Source organism: Pongo abelii, chromosome 6 (genome assembly GCF_028885655.2).
Source record: "Pongo abelii isolate AG06213 chromosome 6, NHGRI_mPonAbe1-v2.0_pri, whole genome shotgun sequence".
Classification (NCBI taxonomy): Eukaryota; Metazoa; Chordata; class Mammalia; order Primates; family Hominidae; genus Pongo; species Pongo abelii.
This window is the reverse complement of record NC_071991.2, coordinates 149,066,794-149,091,744: the sequence shown is the minus strand read 5'-3', so window position 1 is coordinate 149,091,744 and position 24,951 is coordinate 149,066,794. Positions and strand designations below refer to the sequence as shown.

Sequence of the window (24,951 nt, the reverse complement as noted above, 5' to 3'; positions counted from 1 at the left end):
AGGTTATCTGCCCACCTCGGCCTCCCAAAGTGCTGGGATTTGAGGTGTGAGCCACCGCGCCCGGCCTAGTAGTGTGCATTTCTAAAGGCCCTTGGCGGTCTGGTCGCATCTCCAGCCACATCCCATGAGTGCTAGACTCCAGCTGTTTCAGACTAAGATATGGCTACATCATTCTTCAAACATGCCGTGTTCTTTGGGACTTCTGTCTTTGTATATGCTGTTGCATCTTCCTAGAATGTTTCTTCTTCTCTTCTCTCTCAAACACTTCCTCTTTCAGGATCCAGCTCACATCCCATTGGCCATGAAGGCCTCCCTGGCTCCTCCTGTATGTGTTCCTGTAGCACTTTGCAGTACTTCACCCATAGTGCTTATCACACTGCACAGTCCAAACACTCCTGCAGGGCGGGGACCCGCCTGCCACGGGGCAGTGTTTGGTGTGTCTCCTGGGTCCTGCAGAAGCAATCCGCCTTCTTCAAGGGTGTGTGGATTCTCTCAGCTTTCCTGGTCTATTCCTGCAGTAGTTCTGGACCAAAAGTTCATGATGCAAGTTGCCACATGCTGCTCTGTCCGTCCGAGTGGGAGCTGCAATCCAGTCCTGCTTCCTGTCCACTATTTTCCGTTGAATATGTGTTTTAAAATATAATAGTCGGTGGTTGTGATAGAGAGGGGTTTAACTTGGTATCAGGTGTATGAGTGTGTGTGCATGTGTGTGTGTGCCTGTCTGTATGCATATGTGCATGTGTGCATGCATGTGCACCTGCTTCCTCCTGACCTCGTTGCCTGCCTGGCGAAGCAGAGCCTCTCTCTGATGGTAGCTGGACAGCAACTCCAAAAGCCCACCCTGAGGAGAAGCCACTGCGTCCTCCAAGGTACACATGTATTCCGCCTGTTCTTCACGCCCCCACCACCCACAGCACTGTTAAAGTGAACCCTCTGACCAGTGGCAAAATTTGCTTGCCAAGGAGGACGTCAGTAATTGACTAAGTCAGGGCCCCACAACTACAGGAGCTGGTGTGGGTGAGCAGTTACTCTCTTCTGTACACAGAGGCTCTAATCGTGCTTTGTGTTTATACTGCCGGTGTGCAAATGGTAGACCAGGGCATTTGGCTTGCAGCAGGCAGAGTTCCCAGTGGTGTTGAAGGTACAGCAACATCATTAGAGAATCAAGGATTTTGATTTGCATTTCTCTAATGAGCAGTAGTGTTGAGCTTTTTTTCGTATTCTTGTTAGCCATGTGTATGTCTTCTTTAGAAAAATGTCCATTCATGTCCTTTGCCCACTTTTTAATTGGGTTGTTTGATTTTTTCTTGTCAATTTGTTTAAGTTCCTTATTGATCCTGGATATTGGACCTTTGTTGGATACATCCTTTGTAAATATTTTCTCCCCTTCTGTAGGTTGTCTCTTCACTCTGTTGATAGTTTATTTTGCCGTGCAGAAGCTCTTAAGTTTACTTAGATCCCACTTGTCAATTTTTGCCTTTGTTGCAATTGCTTTTGGCATCTTCATCACAAAATCTGTGCCCATTTGTATGTCCAGAATGGTATTTCCTAGGTCATCTTCCAGGTTATTATAATTTTCAATTTTACATTTAAGTCTTTAATCCTACCATTTGACCTAGCAATCCCATTACTGGGTGGATACCCAAAGGAATATAAATTGTTCTACCATAAAGGCACATGCATGTGTATGTTCATTGCAGCACTATTCACAATAGCAAAGACACGGAATCAAACTAAATGCCCATCAGTGATGGATTGGATAAAGAAAATGTGATACATATACACCATGGAATACTATATAGGCATAAAAAAAAGAATGAGATCATGCCCTTTCCAGGAACGTGGGTGGAGCTGGAAGCCATTGTCTTTAGCAAACTAATGCAGGAACAAAAAACATCTCCTTTCTCGGGGTTCTTTCTGGATCTGCACAGCTCCTTTCTGGGGGTTCCCTCTGGATTCACATGGCTTCTGTCTCGGGCTTCCCTCTGGATCCACACAGCTCCTCTCTCGAGGTTCCCTCTGGATCCACATGGCCCTTTTGAGGCTCTTTTGTTCCAGTGTAAAGGTGAGGAGACTGGGGCTGAGAACCCAGTGCCAAGTGATCGGTGGTCGGCAAGGAGATTGCGGAAAAGCCATTGTGATTAGTGCCAGGTGGTTGCTGGTGATGGGGAATCAGAAGGCCCAGGTGGAGTCCCGTTCCACGGTGCTGAACTCGAGCGGTCCTGGCAAAGTGGGCTCAGGGCCACAGATCATCACTGCGAGCTGTTTGCTCTGAAAGAAAGGCAGTGGAGTGGAGTGAACTGCCACAAGGTCAGGTGGAGATGGAGAGAGAGAGGCGGGAAGCAAGCTGGTGAGGGGCGGAGGTGAAGGAGAGCACGCAGGGATGGGACGGAGACTCACGATGGAGGGAGCGTGGTCTCAGAGTTGTCCACTGACTGCTCTGCCTCTTTTCTCCTCTGACCCAGCGTCCACACAGCCCTGATTTTTTCAGCCTCCTGTGTGAGCCCCTGCGTGGCTCCCGGTCACCTCCAGGATAAAGTAGTACAGAGCACATGCCAAGCGCCCGATGTAACCGACCCCACGGCCTCCCTGCCACCCTGCTGCTGCTCCCCCATCGCCATGGGGTGCCAGCCCCTGCCCCATGTCCCCTGCGAGCTCCTGAGGACACCCTCAGATCTGAGGAGCTCAGGCCTCTGCCTGGAATCCCTTTTCCTGCCTTCAAGATGCAGCTGGAGACAGCATCACCTCCCCTGACAGGCCGTGTTGGGGTGCTGGCTGGGGCGCTCGGCATAGCCATGGGAACAGGGCACCTCCTGGTTGGCTCCAGTGAGACTAGAGAATTGGTTACTGGAGCGGGGGTGTCTGAGTTGGAGGTAAGGTGAATCACCTGAGGTCGGAAGTTTGAGACCAGCCTGACCAACATGACGAAACTCTGTCTCTACCAAAAATACGAAACTTAGCCAGGGATGGTGGTGTGCGCCTGTAATCCCAGCTACTTGGGAGGCTGAGGCAGGAGAATCACTTGAACCCAGGAGATAGAGGTTGCAGTGAGCCGAGATTGTGCCACTGCACTCCAGCCTAGGCAACAGAGCGAGACTCCATCTCAAAAAAAAAAAATGCTTGGGACTGCTGCTGGGCACAGTGGCTCACACCTGTAAGCACTTTGGGAGGCCAAGCTGGGCAGATCACCTGAGGTCAGGAGTTCAAGACCAGCCTGACCAACATGACGAAACCCCATCACTACTAAAAATACAAAAATTAGCCAGGCGTGGTAGCGGGTGCCTGTAGTCCCAGCAGCTCGGGAGGCTGAGTCAGGAGAATCACTTGAACCCGGAAGCCAGAGGTTGCAATGAGCCAAGATCCCACCACTGCACTCTAGCCTGGGTGACAGAACGAGATTCCATCTTAAAAATATATACAATAAAAACCAAAATGCTTGGGACTGGGAATGTTTCAGATTTCGTATTTTTTCAGATTTTTGAGTATTTGCATCATACACACCAGTTGAGCATTCCTAATCCAAAAATCCAAAATCTGAAATGCTCTGATGAGCTTTTCTCTTGAGTGTAGTATTGATGCTCAAAAAAATTCAGATTTTTGAGCATCTCAGATTTCAGGTTTTCAGATTTGGGATGCTCAACCAGTATATATCACTGTTGTTATTTTTGGAAAACATGTTCATGCCTTTTATTGCTATTTCAAATAATAATTTCTGAAAACAAAGTTTAAGTTATTTCAGGCATTATTGTAGAAGATACTGCATCAACCCCAACTGTCTTTCTTCCATCTGCCCAGTCTTAGAGTGCCCCAGGTAGCTCCTGTTTGCCCCCGGGTCCCATTTTCACCCTACCTCACCCATCTTTCTCACCAGCGAGGCTGAGTGTGGGACACATTGGCTGGGCTCCCGTACTCTGGGGTCCTGTTGCGCTTAGCCGGTGGGGAGCCCCCAGAGGAGGCAGGTAGTTACTCCTGCAGCTCCCTCATCCTGGGAGGCTGCCTCTACCTGGCTGGACTCCTCGAATGAAGCTCGCTGCCCCACCCAAGGGGACTGGCTCTACCTGATACTGTCTCCTTCCGGGTTTTGTAACTGTTCCTCACCCCAGGTCTAGGGCTGGTAACAGCTTCAGGTTATTGCACTATTTCTTGGGGTTCCCCATGCACCTATGCCTTTGGGAATGGTCCCATAGACAGTCACTCGCTGAGCATCATCTTAGAAATGGGGCTGTACACTATGAAGGTGAGCAGGCAGAGGTGGGTACGCTGGTCAGACCCCTGGACTGGTGACAACTGCCAGGCAGTGCACAGAGTTGGAGTGATGGGGGACAGAACCAGACCATGGCAGCAGCCCCTGCGCCTGCTGATGGGACAAAACAGGTGGAAGCAGGGGGTCCCCAGGTTGTTTCACAGTGAGCAGCGGTGGCAGTGTCCTGCCTAGGCAGGGCTCTGTGCTTGGGGTCTCTGGCTCTGTCCCCTACCTGTGTGGGTCAGTAGGGGAGAGGCACACCCCAGGTCTCTGCAGTGTGATTTTAGAGTTGACAAGCCTTATACCTAAAAGCTCTCTAGCAAGGCATACACCTTCCATTTCACAAGTACAGATAAGGATTAAAGTAGGAACACCCTGCAAGAAGGGACTGTGGTAGCTGACGCTCACTCTGCAGTGCACGCAGCAGCTCCCACACCTGAGGGCAGGTTCAGGAGAGGATGGGCATCCTGGGGAGAGACAGGGTGAGCATGTTACTCAACTCTCCTCTTTCTCTCTGCACATAAGTCCAAAGTCAAAAGCACTGTGTTTAATTCAGCTCCTTTAGTGATGCTGGTGTCGCTGTCCTCCCTCAAAAGGGAGCACAGAAAGTGCTGAAGGGAGTAACACATTGGTGCTGACAGAGTCTCACTGTGTCATCCAGGCTGGAGTGCGGTGGCAGAATCTCAGCTCACTGCATCCTCCGCCTCCCAGGTTCAAGACATTCTCAAGCCTCAGTCTCTCGAGTAGCTGGGACCACAGGTGTGCACCACCACGCCCAGCTAATTTTTGTATCTTAGCTGAGGTTTCAGGTTGGCCAAACTGGTCTCGAACTTCTGACCTCAAGTGATCTGCCCACCTCGTCCTCCCAAAGTGCTGGGATTACAGGTATGGGCCGCCGTGCCCAGCCCGAGACTGCTTTTTTACCATTTTAATGTCGTCTGAGATGATGAGTGTGAGATCTAGACCACCCCACGTAAGTGCGCCACCATCTTTTCTAAGAAAGCTGTTGTGTTTCCAGCTTTCCCTGCGGTTCCTGCCGCTTGTCCTGGTGGGATGGGGTGGGCTCGGCTCTGCTGGATCCACGCCTCACTCATGGATCAGATCATTCCTTTCTCAGTCTGTGCTCGCTAACCTGGCCCCCATCTCTTTACCACTTAATTGATATTTCAGTTTCCTCATCACTTACTGATTTATTTCGCTTGAATCACCAAGTCCCTAGAAGACTGATGGTTACAAAATTAAGCATGAAGCTGAGGAACGGATCCTGGAACAGGGCGGCCTCTGGCAAGCGCTGCACCGCCCTGAATCTGAGCACCTTTGAAACTGCAGCAAGCATTGCTTAGTAAATGAAGGTGGTTCTGTGGACAGCATCTTCGCATAATGGGTCTAGAATAGAGAGAGGAAGATGCCGAGGGGTGTAACCATTGATCAGCACTCCGCTGCTCTCTGTGTGTGGGTTCCAGATGGGGAACTCCTCCTTGGCATTCTGACCCCAGTGCGCTCTGCTCCCACCCTGCAGACATCTCTTCTCTGTTCCTTCTTTTGACTTACAAGCAGAGAATATCAAAAATGACTTATTTACAGATCCCTGTGGCCATTTTCACAACTTTGAATTGAAAATATCGGCTGGGTGTGGTGGCTCACGCCTGTAATCCCAGCACTTTGGGAGGCCAAGGTGGACGGATCACCTGAGGTCAGAGGTTCAAGACCAGCCTGGCCAACATGGTGAAACCCCATCTCTACCAAAAAAAGTACAAACATTAGTTAGGCATGTGGGTGGGTGCCTGAAATCCCAGCTACTCAGGAGGCTAAGGCAGGAGAATCGCTTGAACCCAGGAGATGGAGGTTGCAGTGAGCCAAAATTGCACCACTGCACTGCAGCCTGGGTGACAGAGCAAGACTCCATCTCAAAAAAAAAAAGAAAAAAGAAAAGAAAAGAAAATATTTATAATATGCTGACACACTAAGGCTTTGTTTTTTGTTTTTTGTTTTTGAGATGGAGTCTCGCTCTGTCGCCCAGGCTGGAGTGCAGTGGCGCAATATCGGTTCACTGCAACCTCTGCCTCCTGGGTTCAAGCAATTCTCCGGCCTCAGCCTCCGGAGTAGCTGAGACTACAGGTGCGCACCACCACGCCCAGCTAATTTTTGTATTTTCAGTTGAGACAGGGTTTCACCATGTTGGTCAGGATGGTCTCAATCTTTTGACCTTGTGATCCGCCTGCCTCGGTCTCCCAAAGTGCTGGGATTACAGCCGTGAGCCACCGCGCCCAGCCCACACTAAAATGTGTTTGTTTTGAAATGAAGCCTAGCTGTGTTGCCCAGGCTGGAGTGCAGTGGCACAATCTCGGCTCGCTGCAAGCTCCGCCTCCCAGGTTCACGCCATTCTCCCGTCTCAGCCTCCCAAGTAGCTGGGACTACAGGCCACCATGCCGGGATAATTTTGTTTTTGTATTTTTAGTAAAGACGGGGTTTCACCATGTTAGCCAGGATGGTGTCAATCTCCTGACCTCGTGATCCGCCCACCTTGGCCTCCGAAAGTGCTGGGATTACAGATGTGAGCCACACTAAGATTTTTATAGTCTGGAGAGTAAGCAGCAGTTCCTGTATATGTCGACATATTAAAATGTGGAGCATGAGATAAAGGTGGCGCTGGCAGCCTCCGGGTTAGAGCGAGCTACACAGGTGATAGGACTAGGTCAGCAAGTTCATGCTGCTCGTGGCAGGAGAGGTGTGTCTGCAGTCCGTCACCCAGATTGTGTGGTGAGGGAGCCCCAAATGGTGGGCACGGAACCACTAAGCCTGGACTGTTTTCCCAGAAGGTCTTCTTTTCTTCTCACATTAGAAGCTTCCCTTTCTAGTTGAGGCCAACCCCTTCTGAAATTGGAGTAACCATTCCCAGGAGTGATGGGATGGTCCTCCTAGACTAAACAAGAGTTACAGGACTGGACCAAAAGAAGTGTGGAACTTGAGGGTGGGAAGTGAGTCCTTACGCTCTGCTTCTCGGGGTGTCTGTTCCCTCACTGTGTGGGTGTTTCCAGTATCAGTGGGGAGAGAACCTGGGACAGGCAGATTGATGGTAACTGTCTGGTTAGTAGTGGATTATTTTAGCAGTTGTTATTTTTATGAATAGGACACCTTGAAATCCATTTTGAGTCATTGTCTCATCTACTATCCTGCTCTTTGATTAAGGTGTATAAGTAAAATGAATTTCATACTGGTATCTGTCTGTTAAATTGTTATTTAGTATTTTTGCCTGACTAATGAATGATTAGTGATAGTCTGTCTTGTTCATTTTCATAGAATTAAGGCCAAGAAGACCGAAGAATTACACCGTCTTACAACACATTTTTTTTTCTTTACAAATTCTTTCTAAATTAAAATTCTGTGTAAATGGGTTTCAGAAAAAGTAATTGATGACTGTAGTGCTTATCTCTGAAACATACTTGTCCAGTTGTTTGCTGTATTTGCAGGTGGTTTTAAAACGTGTATGGTAGAATGAACATTTGAAGGTCTGCAATCTTACTCAATTCAACTGAATTTTTTTGTCTAATAGAATTAGAAAATAGCTTCAATATAAAATATACTTGCAAACATTTTAAAGCTTTATTTAGATCAATGCTGTTTCACTTCAAAGAAAAAATTGCACTGGTGTATGGCTATAGTCCCAGCTATGTGGGAGGCTGAGGGAGGAGAATCCCTTGAACCAAGGAGTTTGAGGCCAGCCTGGGCAACATAGTGTACGACCCCATCTTGAACAAAAAAGAAAGAAAGAAAGAGAAAAAAATCACATGAGGCACTTTCATAGGTGCATTATTTCTCTTACACACACAAAAAAAACCCATGTCTAATCCTTTAATCTTATAAAGGTATATAAATAAAGGGTTTTTGTTTTGTTTTGTTTTACTGGTTATTAGATCTAGATTCACCAGTGTTCTTTTAAACCTGCGTGCTTCATTTGCTGACGTTTCCTCTCTGAGGACAGGAACATAATATAGTCGTCTCAGATCCGTACTTGCCCCTCTCGAATTTGATCTGTGCGTCTTTCAGTGACTTGCAAGGTACCAGGCATTAACTCGTGCCTGATATCTACAAGGAACCCTCCAGGGGCCTTGGATTATAGAGAAGAGCAAGGGACAGCCACTGCCCCCAGGAGTACATGTCTAAGGGAAGAACAGACCTGTAACTTCAGTACAAGGTGTGTGTGACTCACAAAGCATTAACGGGCATGTCACAACTGGAGCAGTTAATTCTGACCTGAGGGGCTCAAAGGAAAGGTTTTATGGGAGGAAGTAGCCTTTGAACTGAACTTTGAAGGCCTATTAGTTTCCCAGGCTGCCACAACTTGGTGGCTTAGACAACAGAAGTTTATTTCCTTGTAGTTCTGGAGGCCAGAAGTCTGGAGTAAGTCATCAGTAGGGTTGGTTCCTAAGTCCTCAGCAGGGGTGGTTCCTTCCGGAGGCTGAGGGAGAATCTGCCCCATGCTGCCCTCAGCTCCTGCTGTTGCCAGCAGTCCTTGGCATCCTTGGCTCGTTGCTGTGTCGCCCCAGCCTCCACCTGTCTTCATGTGGCCCTCCCCTCTGTGCCTTTCTACATCTTCTCTCTCTCATAAGGACACTTGTCATTGGATTTAGGGCCCACCCTAATCCAGGATAACTTCATCTCCAGATCCTCACCTTAGTTACATCTGCAGAGACCCTTATTGCAAATAAGGTCTCATTCCGATGTTTCCAGTGGACCTGTCTTTTTGCGGGGGCCACTGTTCAGCCCACTGCAGAAAGGCAAGCAGGATGTCAGGAGACCATAGGAGAACAGGGAAGGCATTGTTGAGAAAGAAAGAATAGTGTGTGCAGAGGCACAGACAGAAGCATGAGGAACGCATTCTCAAAATTGGATTTCCCAAAGTTCAAACCCTTCCTTTGAAAAGGATATGTTGAAATGATCCTAGAGTATGAGATTCCTAGGGGATGTGATAGGAGATGAGGCTGGAAAGGTAAGTTAGAGTTCGATTTCTAGAACCTTGAATGATACAGGGTATATTGTGTAGATAGGGAGGACAGGAGCAGCCAGGCACAGTGACTCATGCTTATAACCACAGTGCTTTGGAAGGCTGAGGCTTGAGGCCAAAAGTGCAAGACCAGCCTGGTCAACATAGTGAGACCCCATCACTACAAAAAAAAAGTACAGAATAAAAAAGTTAGCCAGATGTAATGGCACGCATCCGTAGTCTCAGCTACTAGGATTGCTTGAGCCCGAGAGTTCAAGGCTGCAGTGAGCCATGATCACACCACTGCACTCCATCCTGGGTGGCAGAGTGAGACCCTGTCTCAAAAAAACAAACAAAGGTACTGAGCAAGCTTATTATGTAATCAGATTTGTTTTTAATAGGAGAAATACTTCAAGTATTTCAATTTGGTGTTTATAATTGCTTGCATTTAAACTTAGATGTTGCATTTGTAAAAGTTTGTTATTAACCTTTATGAATTAAACACTTTAATATAAACTTGCTATTTATTCATATTATTCTTTAGCAACTCCCTTGCATGATAATGTTGGGTTGGCATCTGTTTAAAGAGTAGTGAGATTTAACATCAGTCCGCAAACGGGTTTCTTCCTTTTGTAGAGCAGTAGCTCAAGTCCCAGTGTGATACTCTGTAATTATGCTTCTATCCTATAACACTGAAAATATCAAAAGCAAGAAGGGAGCATTGTGTTAATATCTTAACCTCAGTTAGCTTTTGAATATGGAGTTGGAACTTCTTGCCCTCTCAGGAATTTTGATTTATTTTATTTTATTTTATTTATTTTTTTGAGACGGAGCCTTGCTCTGTTGCGCAGACTGGAGTGCAGTGGTAGGATCTCGGCTCACTGCAGCCTCCACCTCCCGGGTTCCAGCCATTCCCCTGCCTCAGCCTCCCAGGTAGCTGGAATTACAGGCACATGTCACCACGCCTGGCTAATTTTTGTATTTTTAATAGAGATGGGGATTCACCGCGTTGCCCAGGCTGGTCTCGAATTCCTGACCTCAGGTGATCCACCCAGCTCAGCCTCCCAAAATGCTGGGATTACAGGCGTGAGCCTCAGCGCCCGGCCAAGGAATTTTGATAATATATTTTAAACAGCCTGTTGTTGAATAATTTGGGTGGGTTTTGTTGTTGTTGTTGTATAACTCCAAATTACACTCATTTGCACTCTGTTCCAATTTATTTCTTCCTCCAAGTACAATGTGAGACTTCACCATAATGTAACTAACACAGATGGTGCCACCTATAATCGTAAAGTTTATACTAAAAGTAGAAAAGCGACATTAAAAAGGAACATTTTATATTTTACTGTATTTTCCTAGCTTAAAAAGCTTATACTTTTGTTGTGATTGATGTTGTTTTATTACATCAGTAATAATCTGTCCTTATTCCCACTCAACAGAAATTTTATTATAATTTGTAGGTGGCCCACGCCTGTAATCCCAGAAGTTTGGGAAGCCAAGGCAGGTGGATCACTTGAGCCTGGGAGTTTGAGACCAGCTTGGGCAACATAGTGAGACCTCATCTCTATTTAAAATTAATTATTATTTTTCTTTTTTTGAGGCAGAGTACCATTCTGTCCCCCAGGCTGGAGTGTAGTGGCACAATCTCAGCTCACTGCAACCTCCACGTCCTGGGTTGAAGCAATTCTTTTTTTTTTTTTTTTTTTTTGAGACGGAGTCTCACTCTGTCGCCAGACTGGAGTGCAGTGGCACAATCTCAGTTCACTGCAACCTCCGCCTCCAGGGTTCAAGCGATCCTCCTGCCTTAGCCTCCTGTGTAGCTGGGATTATAGGTGCGTGCTACCATGCCCGGCTAATTTTTGTATTTTTAGTAGAGACAAGGTTTCACCATGTTGGCTAGCATGGTCTCGATCTCATGACCTTGTGATCCACCCGCCTCGGCCTCCCAAAGTGAGCCACCGCACCAGGCGTGAGCCACCACACCTGGCCTGAAGCAATTCTTGTGCCTCAGCCTGCCAAATAGCAGGGATTACAGGCGTGTGCCACTATGCCCAGCTAATTTTTGTATTTTTAGTAGAGACGGGATTTCGCCATGTTGCCCAGGATGGTCTCAAACTCCTGGCCTCTCAAGCAATCCGCCCACCTTGGCCTCCCAAAGTGCTGGGATTATAGGCGTGAGCCACTGCACCCAGCCATAAAATTTAATTTAAAAAAATTTTTTTAAAGAAATTTTATTATAAATTTTATTTTTGTTTTTTAAATTATTTTTAACTGGTTTTACACATTCAAAGAGGATTTATTATAATTTATTTTAAATATTTAACATTTTACGCCTGGGTGTGATGGCTCACACCTGTAATCCCAGCACTTTGGGAGGCTGAGGCAGGCAGATCACTTGAGGTTAGGAGTTTGAGACCAGCCTGGCCAACATGGTGAAACCCCGTCTCTACTAAAAATACATATTAGCCAGGCTTGGTTTCCCACACCTATAATCCCAGCTACTCAGGAGGCTGAGGAACAAGAATTGCTTGAACCCTGGAGGTGGAGGTTGCAATGAGTTGAGATTGTGCCACTGCACTCCAGCCTGGGTGACAGAGCAAGACCCTGTCTCCAAAATAAATAAATAAATAAATATTTAACAGTTTACTTTGTTTGGTCAAGTGCTTTATATTTTTTTTAAAATGTTGTAGATCCTCCCCCAAACCTGGAACCCAGTTACAGAGGTTCTAATCTTGAGAAAAGCATGAGACCTCTTCCAGCCAATGGGCATCCTCCAAAGTGCCTCATCAGAACTTCAAAGCTTCCAAGGCCATCACAACAAGGAGGGTCTGAGAAACTGTTGCAGCCAGGGGGAGCCAAGGAGATGCTTCCGACCATCATGTGGAATCCTGGACGGGATCCTGGGACAGACACAGGACATTAAGGAAAAAATAAGGAAATCTGAATAATGTGGAGACTTTTGTTAATACGTTGTTGGTTTGTGTGTGTGTATGTGTGTGTGACAGAGTCTTGCTCTGTCACCCAGGCTGGAGGGCAGTGGCACAATCACAGCTCACTGCAGCCTCAAGCTCCTGGCTGAAGAGACCCTCCCACCTCAGCCTCCTGAGTAGGCTGGGGCCATAGGTGTGCACCACCACACCTGGCTAATTTTTTTATGTTTTGTAGAAACAGGGTCTCACTATGTTGCCCAGGCTGGTCTCAAACTCCTAACCTCAAGGGCTCCTCCTGCCTCGGCCTCCCAAAGTGCTGGAATTACAGGTGGGAGCCACTGTACCTAGACACATTCATTATGATTTTCTTGGTTGCTTAACTATAACCGCTGCACCATGCTAATGCAAGATGTTGATGATGGGGAAACACATTTCCAGCTGCCCTGGAGGCTGTGTGCATGCAGGACAGAGGCACGAGAGCCCGGCTCTCCACACCTCCCTGGATGACGGAGGAAGCCCATGCAGGGAGCCCCAAGCCGCACTCCCACAGCTCCCCAGCCAACTAGGGGGCCACCTGTGTGTGAAGGCAGTGCTGGAGGACCTGCCAGAAAGTCTAAGCCATGGCAGGCTTGGAAACTGTCTTAACTAGGAGAGGGCTCCACAAGCCACCCACAGGTCTGTCAGCCACAGGTGGGTGCCTGCCTGGCTGGGGCACAGCCTCTGACCACTCCTAACCTAGGATTGGATTATACCTCAGAGGTTGAAGTAAATATCCATGAGTCTACACTGATATGAATAAATGATCAGATAAATAAATAACTCTCCTGTACATAATTATTTTAAACAAGGAGGTAGGGCATGACTCCTGGCCATTAAGTGAGGGGTCCTAGTGACCTTCTTAAAAAGATTACAGTACATAAAGGAGGAGGGAAAGAGTACCTCTACTTGGAGAAACCTGACAAATATGACTTCACTCAGGTGATTAAGGTGATGAGTCACGTTGATTTTAGGTACCCTGGATAGGATGGGATGAGAAGGCATGTGTACCCTCAGTATGATGATGAGGATGGAGCATGTGCCTCCGTGTGTGATGATGGAGCATGTCCCTCCATGTGTAATGAGGACGGAGCGTGTTCCTCTGTGTGGTGATGAGGACAGAGCGTGTCCCTCCGTGTGCAATGAGGACGGAGTGTGTGCCTCTGTGTGCGATGAGGACGGAGCATGTCCCTCCGTGTGTGATGAGGATGAAGTGTGTCCCTCCCTGTGTGATGAGTATCAAGCGTGTGCCTCCGTGTGCGATGAGGACGGAGCGTGTCCCTCCGTGTGCGATGAGGACGGAGCGTGTCCCCCCATGTGCGATGAGGACGGAGCGTGTCCTTCCGTGTGCGATGAGGACGGAGCGTGTCCCTCCGTGTGCGATGAGGACGGAGCGGGTGCCTCCCTGTGTGATGAGTATTGAGCGGGTGCCTCCGTGTGATGAGGATGGAGCATGTTCCTCCATATGATGATGAGAATGAAACTGTGTAAACCAAAGACTGAGAAAAACCGTGTGTTAGTTCTCACACTGCTTTAAATAGGCTACCTGAGACTGGGTGGGTAATTTGTAAAGGAAAGAGGTTTAATTGACTCACAGTTCTGCATGGCTGGAGGGACCTCAGGAAACTTACAATGATGGCGGAACGGGAAGAGGCACGTCTTTCGTGGTAGCAGGCAACAGAGAGAGCAAGGGCAGAGAAAACTGCCTTATAAAACTCTCAGATCTCCTGAAAACTCAGGCACTATCACAAGAACAGCATGGAGGAAACTGCCCCCATGATCCAATCACCTCCCAGCAGGTCCTGCCCTTGGCACGTGGGGGTTATGGGAACTACAATTCAAGATGAGATTTGGGTGGGGACACAAAGCCAAACCATATCAATAACGTAAGATGATAAACTTGGGGGAACCTGATATGGAGTATATAGGAACTGTTCTAGCTTTGCAACTTTTTTGTAAATCTGGAACATATATTTATTCAAAATACAATGTTCATTGAAATAATTTAGAAATCAACACATTAAAATGGTATATTAAAAATATAATCTAACACCAAACTTACAGATTTTCAAAAATTCTGTAAGTTTGAACATTCCTGCCCTATATTATTTTCAATTTTTATTTCACGTATTCATATAGTAATATTAACATGTATAATATGTCTATAATATGGGTACCTCTTTTATGAAAATTATTGATTTAATTAATGAACAAAATATCTTCTGAGGTTTTCTTTCTGGGAGATGGTTTGTTACATTTTACTATACTTAGCCTCCCTCTTGATTTCTTGCTTTTGAATTTTAGGATGTTAGATTTGGCAGGCAATTTGTAACTTAAATACTGGCTGAATGTATGCTTGGCTGCCCTGATCTTTGGCTTTTGTATTGCACAAATCCCACCCTCAGTAGGCATGAGGAGACTGCGCATGCGGCTGCGTGAGGAGCGTCATCCTTAGCGGCGATGGCGGACACGGACCGGAGCTCTCTGTGCCGCTCTGATGAGAGCTTGCTGTTTCGGGCCTTTGTTAAGCAGGGCCCTCACTGTCTAGTCTATCAGTGTTTTGAGAAACATGGGAGCACACCAACTTAAACTTCATCTGTCCATCCATTCCCTCCCTGACAGCCGCTGCTATTCATTCACGAACCCCGAGTTTGTCCTTGGTAGTGCTGGTGGCAGTGTGATGACAGTCACTGTCCTCTCCATTGGTTTGCAGTGTCTGTAAGGACAGGGTTGTGGTTGTTGTCTTCCCTGCGGCATCCCCGCCTCTCGCACAGTGGATGCTGCGGGTGCCTCACCAGAATCCTCCTGTCTCATCCAAGTTCTCATATTTCAACATCTCTGCCCCAGGACATTCTTTGGCAATTGGGCTTGTGGGTAGAAATGACGTGGGTGATGTCCCAGGAATTACCTGGAACCCAGGCAGGGCAGGAGTGGTCCTCCTACGAGACAGTTCTGAGGTCTGTACAGCCTCGGAGCATCCTCCCTCATAGCTTCACTCCAGCGTCACGAAGGTATAACCTGCTTACTGGGCACCCTTTCTTTTGAATTTTTCCTCCCCTAACTTTCCGTGGTCTCAGGATCAGCTTTGGGAGGAATGCACACTAGACAATATGCAATAAATATTTATAGACTGAATTAATGTATGGATTACTTGAGTAAGATACTGATCATTCAAATAAATTATCACCCAGGAAGGAAAAAAATATTAGAAATACACAGTCACTGTTAACGAGATAGAAGGTGATAACTGATAAGACAGAAGTAAAATGCCGTTGGCGTTCAGGGGAAGAAGTCGTTTTAGATTTCTTTACCCTTTCCAGGTCAGGGTTGGTGACCCACCTTTGTGTTCTCAGGTGATCCAGTGCTCACCCTGGGCTGATGCATAAGCTTTGAGGGTGGAGAACCGGTCATTGTGTCCCCCTGTGGGTAACCCCAGGACAGGGCCCAGGACACAGGGGTCCTCCCCAGGTGCGCTCAGATGAGTGCACCGTTGTGTCAGGGAAGTGAGTTTAATAAGGAGCTACTGGAGCCTAGGACAGAGCTTCAAATCCCGCTTGGGTCACTTCTTCACCATCTGATTTGGGGCAAGTGACACAGCTTCTCCTAGCCTCAGTTTCCTCAGAGGTAAAATGAAAAAATGAAGCTGTATTCCTCAAGGTTGTCACATCAGTTAAGTGAGGTGATTTATTGCGGTACCTGGTCCGTAATGAGCACTCAGACGTTCACTTCTTTTGTGGGAAAAGATGTCAGATGAGGTTGGATTGAAACTGAACAAGGAAAAGTCAAGGAGGAGGACGTTTAAGGTAAAGTGAGTGAACAAGGGCAAGAAGAGAGAGGTCAAAGGCTACAGGAGACTGATAGGGAGCCCATTTGCCTAGATATGAAACCAGGAGGTGGGAAATAAGGCTGGGGAGAAGCCAGATATGGAGATTCATGAATGAGACACAGAGGCATCTGGACTTTATTCCACATCAGGAGGGAGACATTTGAGAGGGAAATATCCAGGAGGCAGTTGCAGTGACAAAACTCTGCATTATAAATTGTAATATCCCAAAGAGAGGTCAGAATGAAAATAGACTTGAGAGTGGTCCACATCATTTGTCATGAAATTGGCAAACCAGCTGCATGGATGTCCACAGTAGGAAATATACAGAATTGTGGGGCTCCTTTCCACAGCCAAAGAGCTTGGTTAGTATCACTTGTTTAACACTTGTTTTGCTAATTAGCTTATACACTACATTTTTTTCTTCTCAGATATTTCCCAAGTAGTCCAGATCTTCCTAAAATGCACAGATCAGTGTGGGCCGAATGGAGCTGTCAAGGATGTCTCTTGCAGATGGCATAATTTGGACTGACCCATGAAGATAGGGAAGGATTTCGGCAGAACGAGAAAGCGGTCGTGGCAGGCCGAGGGAAGGAGGGGGATCAGCTTGGCTAAGAACACAGCTTTGGAATCCAGAGGCTTCAAGTTCAAATTCAGGTTCCATGACTCACCAGTCACATCCTTGAGCCAAGGTCTAATGAAGGAGTTCACTGGGCCACAAACAGACGGAGAAAGTATTTCAGGCAGAGGAAGCAGTAGCGTCAGGCCCCATGGAAGAGGCAGCAGAGCACTGATGGAGGACTGGAAAAAAATAGGGGGTTGGAGAAAATATGGAGCAGGAGTGTTTAATACAAGAGGCAGGGAGGTAGGCGGGGGCCAGGCCTCCCAGGTCTTATAGGTCAGGGGTCCCCAATCCTGGGGCCATGAACCAGTACAGTTCCCTGGCCTGTTAGGAAATGGGCTGCACAGCAAGAGGCAAGGGGCGGGTGAGCCAGCATTATAGCCTGAGCTATGCATCCTCTCCGATCAGGGACAGCTTTCGTGTCTCATAGGAGCCCAGACCCGACGGTGAACTGTGCCCACAAGGGATCTAGGTTGTGTACTCCTGATGAGAATCTGGTGCCTGATGATCTGAGGTGGAACAGTTTCATCCTGAAACCACCCACTACCACCCCCAGTGGAAAAATTGTCTTCCACAAAACCAGTCCTAGGGACTGCTGTTCTAGGTGACTTCAGGGGTTTTGCCTTTATTCTAAAGCAGCTGGATTCGATTATATTTGCATCTGGCAAAATCTTCCTGGATGCAGTGTGGACAGCTGTGGAAGATGCAGGGGGCAGGAGGATTGGTGAGGAAGTTAGGATATCTAGGGGGGTGGCCATGGAGGCAGAGAAATGAGTGGATTTGAGGGATCTGGGGTGCAAAATCAAGGCATCGTGATAAATTGGTTAGGGTGACAAGAGGACATTGGCAAGGATGACTCCGGGATTTCCATGATTGGTTGGACAGTGTTGCCTTTTCCTTATCAGTGTGCTATCAACCCCACAATACATAGTCATTATTTTTGTTTAAATTGTCAGTTAGGGCTGGACGCAGTGGCTTACGCCTGTAATCCCAGCACTTTGGGAGGCCGAGCCATGCAAGATTACCTGAGGTCAGGAGTTCAAGACCAGCCTGGCCAACATAGTGAAACCCCGTCTCTACTAAAAATACAAATATTAGCCAGGCGTGGTGGTGTGCACCTGTAATCCCAGCTACTCAGGAGGCTGAGGCAGGAGAATCGCTTGAACCTTGGAGGCAGAAGTTACAGTGAGCCAAGATCGAGCCACTGCACTCCAGCCTGGGCGACAAGAGCTAAACTCCATCTCAAAAAAAAATACATAAAATAAAAAATAAATTGTCAATTAGCTTTTAGAGAGATTTAAATAATTTTTGAAAGCATTTGTATATTTGTCCACATTGTTACCATTTTCGGTGCTCTCTGTTCCCTATGTAGGTCCGTATTTCCATACAGCATTTATGTAAATAGTACTTTAAAAATTTTTTTAAATTTCTGTCTGCTAACAATGAGTTAGTAGATACAAATATAGTAGGCTTTTTTTCTGTTTGCGTTTGCTTTATTGTACTTTTTTCCTTTTTTTAAGTTTTATTTTTGGTTGACACATAATTGTACATATTTATGGGATACAGTTTGATGTTTTAGTACATGTATATATTGTGTACTGATAAAATCAGGATAACTAGTATATCTGTCACCTAAAACGCGTATCATTTCTTTATGGCAGGAACATTCAAAATCCTCCTTTCTAGCTATTTTGAAATATACAATACGTTATCGTTAACTGTAGTCACCCCACTGTGCAATAGAACACCAGAACACATTCCTCCTGTCTGACTGTAACTGACCAACGTCTCCTCATACCCCCACCCCGTTCCCTCCCCAGCCTCTGGTAACCACTCTCTACTTTCTACTCCTGTGAGATCAACTTGTTTAGATTCCACAGATGAATGAGATGGTATTTGTCTTTCCACGCCTGGCTTATTTCATGTAGCACAGTGTCCTCTAGGTTCATCCTGTGCTTACAGATGTCAGGGTTTCATTCTTTTTTATGGTTGAATAGTACTCCATTATTTATAGGTACCACTTTTCTTTATCCATTCATCTTTTGGCGACACTTAGGTGGATTCCACGTCTGGGCTATTGTGAATAGTGCTGCACTCAACATGGCAGTGCAGATGTGTCATTAACACTCTGATTTCATTTCCTTTGAGTGTATACCCAGTAATGGGATTGCTGGATCCAGGGTAATTCTATTTTTAATTTTTTTAGTGACCTCTGTACTGTTTACTATAATGACTATAGTAATTTATATTTCATTCCCACCAATAGTTCAAAAAAGGGACTACTTTTTCTCCACATCCTCAGCAACACTCATCTTTTGTTTTGTTTTGTTTATAATAGCCATTCTAACCGGAGTGAGGTGATATCTCATTATGGTTTTGATTTGCATTCCTCCAGTGACTAGCGATGGTGGACATTTTTTCATGTACCTGTTGGCCATTTCTATGTCTTCTTTGAGAAATGTGTATTGAGTTCTTTTTTTTTCCTGCTGTTGAGTTGTTTGAGTTCCTAATCTATTTTGGATATTAACCCTTTATCGGATGTATAGTTTGCAAATATTTTCTCTCTGTAGGTTGTCTCTTCACTCTGTTGCTTATTTCCTTCGCAGGATAGAAGCTTTTTAGTTTGATATAATCCCATTTGTCCATTTTTGCTTTTGTTCCATGTGCTTTTGAGGTTTTATCCATAAAATATTTGCCCAGACCAAAGTCATGAAGCATTTCCCCTATGTTTTCTTCTAGTAGTTTCGTAGTTTGGGTCTTAGATTTTCAGTCTTTAATCTATTTTCCATTGATTTTTGTATCTGATGAGAGACAGGAGTCCAGCTTCATTTTTCTGCATGTGGATATCTAGGTTTCCCAGCACCATTTATGGAAGAGACCACCCTTTGCCCAGTGTGTATTCTTGGAACCTTTGTCAAAAATCATTTCGCTGTAATATATGGATTTATTTCTGGGCTTTCTAATTCTCTTCGTCTGTGTGTCTGTTTTTATGCCACCTTCATGCTGTTTTGGTTATTATAGCTTTGTAGTATATTTTGAAGTCAGATAGTGTGATATCTTCAGCTTTGTTCTTTTTGCTCAAAATTCTTTTGGCTATTTGGGGTCTTTTGTGGTTCTATACAAATGTTAGGATTTTTTTTTCTTGTCCTGCGAAGAATTGGTATTTTGATAGGCATTTCACTGAATCTGTAGATCACAGTGGGTAGTATGGTCATTTTAACAATATTCTTCCAATCCATGAACACAAGATATCTTCCCATTTATTTGTATCTTCTTCAATTCTTCCTTTTTTTTATTTTATTTTTATTTTTTGACAGTCTCACTTTGTAACCCAAGCTGGAGTGCAGTGCTATAATCTCAGCTCACCACAACCTCCGCCTCCCAGGTTCAAGCAATTCTCGTGCCTCAGCCTCCTGAGAAGCTGGGATTACAGGCCCGTGCCACCATGCCCGCCTAATTTTTGTATGTTTAGTAGAGACGGGGTTTCTCCATGTTGGCCAGGCTGGTCTCAAACTCCTGACCTCAGGTGATCTGCCTGCCTCGGCCTCCCAAAGTGCTAGGATTATAGGCGTGTGCCACCACACCTGGCCTGCTTCAATTCTTTCATCAGTGTTTTATAGTTTTCACTGTAGAGCTCTTTCACCACCTGAGTTAAATTAATTCCTAAGTATTTTGTTGTTTTGTAGCTATTGTAAATGGGATTTTTTAAAATTTCTGTTTCAGATAGTTGTCTATTAGTGTATAGAAATGCTGCTGATTTTTTATGTTGAGTTTATATCTTGTAACTTCACTGAATTTATTAGTTTTGACAATTTCTTGATGGAGTCATTAGGGTTTTCCATATATAAGATTATGTCATCTGCAAACAGGGACGATTTAACTTCCTTGTTTCCATATTTGGATGCCTTTTATTTCTTTGTCTTGCCTGACTGCTCTGACAAGGACTTCCAGTACTACGTTGAACAGAGTAGCAAGAGCAGGCATTCCTGTCTTGTTCCTGGTCTTTTTTTTCCCCTTTATTTTTATTTTTATTTTATTATTTTTGTAGAAACTGGGTCTTGCTATGCCACCCAGGCTGGCCTCGAACTCCTGGGCTCAAGTGACCCTTCCACCTCAGCCTCCCAGAGTTCTGGGATTACAGGTGTGAGCCACCACGCCCAGCCTTGTTCCAGATCTTGAAAGGAAAGCTTCCAACTTTTCCCCATTTGATTAGCTTTGTCTTTGTTTTATTAACCCGGTATTTAATTCTGTGACCCTGCTAAACTCATTCTTTTTAGATCTAGGAGCTTTTTCTGGATTCTTTGGCATTTCCTATGTAGAAAATCATACAGTGTGCAAATAAAGACAGTTTTGCTTTTTCCTTTTCAACATGTATGCCTTTCATTTTTTTCTCTTGCCTTACTTCACCATCTGGGACCTCCAGTACAGTATTCATAGAACTAGTGAGAGTGAGCATCCTTGCCTGGCCCTTGATCATACTGGGAAAACATTTCGTATTTTACCATTATGTCTGTTAGTGATAGGTTTACCTATATGCTCTTCATCCGATTGAGGGAGTTCTTTATTATTGCTGATGTTTTGCCTTTTTTTCTTTTAGCAGTAGAAGACTCAGAAAGTGGTGTTTACATGCGATTCATGAGGTCACACAAGTGTTATGACATCGTTCCAACCAGTTCAAAGCTTGTTGTCTTTGATACTACATTACAAGTAAGTATACTCAATTTTCATTAATTTTTTGGTATATTTTTGGATGGCTACTACTTTATACAGTAATTTAAAACCAGCAATGCCAGCAAATGTTTATTGAGTCCTTTGCACTATCAGGCACTGTGCTGAGGTTTTATCTGAATTCTCAACATCTATGGCAACCTTATAAGAAATGTGCTATTACTGTCTTCTTCCTAAAGACAGGGAAGCTCAAATTATAGAGTTTAAGAACTTAAGTCAGAAAGCTCTGGCCAGGTGCAGTGGCTCACGTCTGTAATCCCAGCACTTTGGGAGGCCGAGGCTGGCAGATTACCTGAGGTCAGGAGTTGGAGACCAGCCTGGCCAACGTGATGAAACACCATCTCTACTAAAAATACAAAATTAACCAGGTGTGGTGGTGCATGCCTATAGTCCCAGCTACTCAGGACACTGAGGCAGGAGAATCACTTGAACCCAGGAGGCAGAGGTTGCAGTGAGCCGAGATTGTGCCACTGCACTCCAGCTTGGCAACAGAGTGAGACTCCATCTCAGAAAAAAAAAAAAAATAGAAAGCTTAGTCCACAAGTTGTTGTGGAATTTAAGGACCTAATCCACAAGCTAGTACAAGATGGGGTTTTGAACACAGGCGTGTCTAATGTGTGTTAGAACCTAAGCTGTTCATTATTAAACTGTATGGCCTCGCTCAGTATATCCTCATGGTCTTTCTTAGTTATTTAGTAGAACATATGATAAATAAATTTGAAATAATATTGGTAAAAAAGAAGAAAATCACTAAAATGGGCAATCTCTTGAGAGAAGAACCTTACTGATCTCTTTTCACAGAAAATTTGAATCTTAACATTTTGGTATTAAAATTATGCTTATTGCAACCTGCTTTATATCAATGTAACTTACAATCACATACAAAAAGTCCTAAATGATACACTCAATACCGTGATCAAACTACATTCAATGTAATCAAATGGGTGTCTACACACATATCTGTGCATATACATTTAGTGTACTGTTTCTATATAAATATTTTCCAAGTAGGATTGTCCTCAGTCGAGTTCCTCAGAAGTAAATGCTTAACCAAGAATTCATGGGTTTATGAAGGATGCATTCCCAGGAGGAAGCATGAAGGGATCAGAGGAAGAGCAGGGCAGGGGAAGACACACAGCAAGGGCCCTGGAAGGGCTGCCTCAGCCTGAGCCCTCGGGAGCACCGGCTGAAAGGTGCCCTGGAGCGTATCCACCCGCTCCCATAGACCTGCCTTATATGATCCTCCCAGACTCTTCCTGCTCCACCAGACCCTTTAGACCTCCCCAGGGACCCCAGGTGTGGCCTGCTTCTGTCCCCATGCCCCACACCTGCCGTGTATCCTCAGAGGGCTCCCCGGGCTCTTGGAGCCCCTTACCTATATTCTGTGCCTGCTACCCAGGACTTACAGGATGACCAAAAATGATTTTGCTTTCATTTAATTTCATTTTCCAATTGTTTCTTGTTAACATGTGGAAATACAATTGATTTTTGCTAATTGACTTTATATTCTTTGTCTTTGCTGAGTTCAGTTTGGATCAGGTAACCTTCAGAGTCACTTTTAAAACCCTAAGATTCTTGATTATTTGACACAAAGAAGGAAGCATCCAAATACAATCTTATAGTAGGGAAAACGGTAGGCAGTTGTTTTAAGAGATGCGGTCTCGAGAACTGTGACTACATGTTTCAATAACAAAATAATGAGAAGTTCTGAATTCCCAAAATAAAGAACTACTGGCTCAACCTATTTCAGCCTCACCGCCATCCCCCAGAAGATTTACTTTTTAAAATACCAGATCTTCTGACCACCAGCATTTCTACCAACTTAAAAATAAGTGACAGTAGGCCGGGCACAGTGGCTCAAACCTGTAATCCCAGCACTTTGGGAGACCGAGGTGGGGCAGATCACTTGAGGTTAGGAGTTCAAGACCACCCTGGCCAACATGGTGAAACCCCATCTCTACTAAGAATACAAAAATTAAAATTAGCCGTGTGTGGTAGCAGGCACCTGTAAGTCCCAGCTACTCGGGAGGCTGAGGCAGGAGGGTCGCTTCAACCCAGGAGGCGGAGGTTGCTGTAAGCCGAGACTGTGCCACTGCTCTCCAGCCTGGATGACAGAACGAGACTCCAACAAAGCAAGACTCTCAAAAAATAATAACAAGTATCAGCTGATTTGACTTTTACCCAGCTTTCCATGTATTACTCATTTTGGCTAAACCCTAAAAAAACCAAGTGAGTAATACATGAAAAATGCGATGCCTTATGGATGTCCAAGGTGACTGATCCAGTAAATATCACTTCCGTAATTAACAGGAGCTGTGAGCATCATCTCCGGGAAGCCATTTATCCTGTGAGGCTCTAAGTTGAGAGGAGCTGAGATGCATTACCATAGAAATAGGGTGAGAGAGTTGTTTGGCATTGGTTAAGTCAGGGTAAAAAGATGTATTTGAAAAAGGGTGATTTGAGTATTTTCTAGACACATGCTGCAGTAATAGCCATTGACACACCCTCAAGAGCTAAGAAAGCAAACAGAAAATAGCTGCGTACCCAAAACAACCTAAGAGACCAGTTAAATAAATCCTCGCGTAGGCATATAATAGAATACTGCATAATGGAGAAAATGTCAAGAGTATATTCATTGATTCGTTGATTAGGAAAAGAAAAAGTAAGCTGCAGAACAGTACTCAAAATGGCCACGTTACTCTGAGGATACGACGTCATTAGAGCCGTAACTGCTCTAGGGACCAAGGCGAGCCACTTGCAGGGAAGCTGAAAGAGTGTATGCAGACAGGAGTAGAACAGCCAACGAGAGGAGAGCAGAATGCGAGGGTGTGCCACCAGAATGAGGGGGAAGAGCAGTCTCGGGCTTGGCTTTTCTGCTTCCATCTTTGGTCTCTTGAGAGGCTGAGTGGACTCCCTGCAGCTGGGTTCCATGAGATTCCCCTCGGTTTAATACTGGAATCACCCTGGGGATCCGTGTAGATATGTCCTGGCCATCTCAGTCCTGATAAAGTGGAAATCAAATGTCCAAATGGGAGGTCTGCCTGCTGGGGGATGTAATCCCCACTGTCCTCAAGAGCCACACTGTGGAGTGCCAGCAGGGGCCAGCCCAGCAGGAGAAACACCTGTAAACCAAGCCCAGCTTTTTCTCCATCAGTCAGTGGCTCATAAGGAGCTCCACTGAGTCTGGGTGTGGATCGAGGTAGGGGAGGCACCGGTGTCAGAGCAGCTGCATCATGTACCCGTGCAGTGTCTGTGTACTTCACAGGCCTGGGCAAGCCCTGTCTCTGCCTGGGGAGAGAGGGTCGCTGTGCATGCTCAGCATTTGGCTTGGGGGTGCTGGTAGTTCCCTGTTCGTGATAGGGAGCTCAGGTTGCGTGGTCTCTGCATCTCGTGGCTAGCTTGTTCAGTCTCTACAAGGCCTGGTGCAGTCAGCCAGGAACTGTTTCCCAGCGGGAAAGTCATTATCTGCAGGAGAAGGCATGGTTGTTTCGGGGTTAATCTTCCCTCAAAACCCTCAATGTCTGCTCTGTAAATTTCCTTTTGGTGGAGGCTTCCTACAGCATCCCTAATATCAACCTTGCTGGG

The 24,951-nt window shown here is 45.6% G+C and overlaps 1 protein-coding gene across 13 annotated transcripts in view; it reads left to right on the top strand.

The window, feature by feature from the left end:
- Positions 1-24,951, top strand: part of PRKAG2 (protein kinase AMP-activated non-catalytic subunit gamma 2) — a 329,808-nt gene that overhangs the window by 269,100 nt on the left and 35,757 nt on the right. For 7 of the 13 annotated variants that reach the window (XM_024249353.3, XM_054559037.2, XM_054559041.2 and 4 more), the window contains one exon: positions 21,236-21,345. In XM_024249353.3, the coding sequence (XP_024105121.1) occupies positions 21,236-21,345 (110 nt within the window). 13 annotated transcript variants of the gene reach the window in all.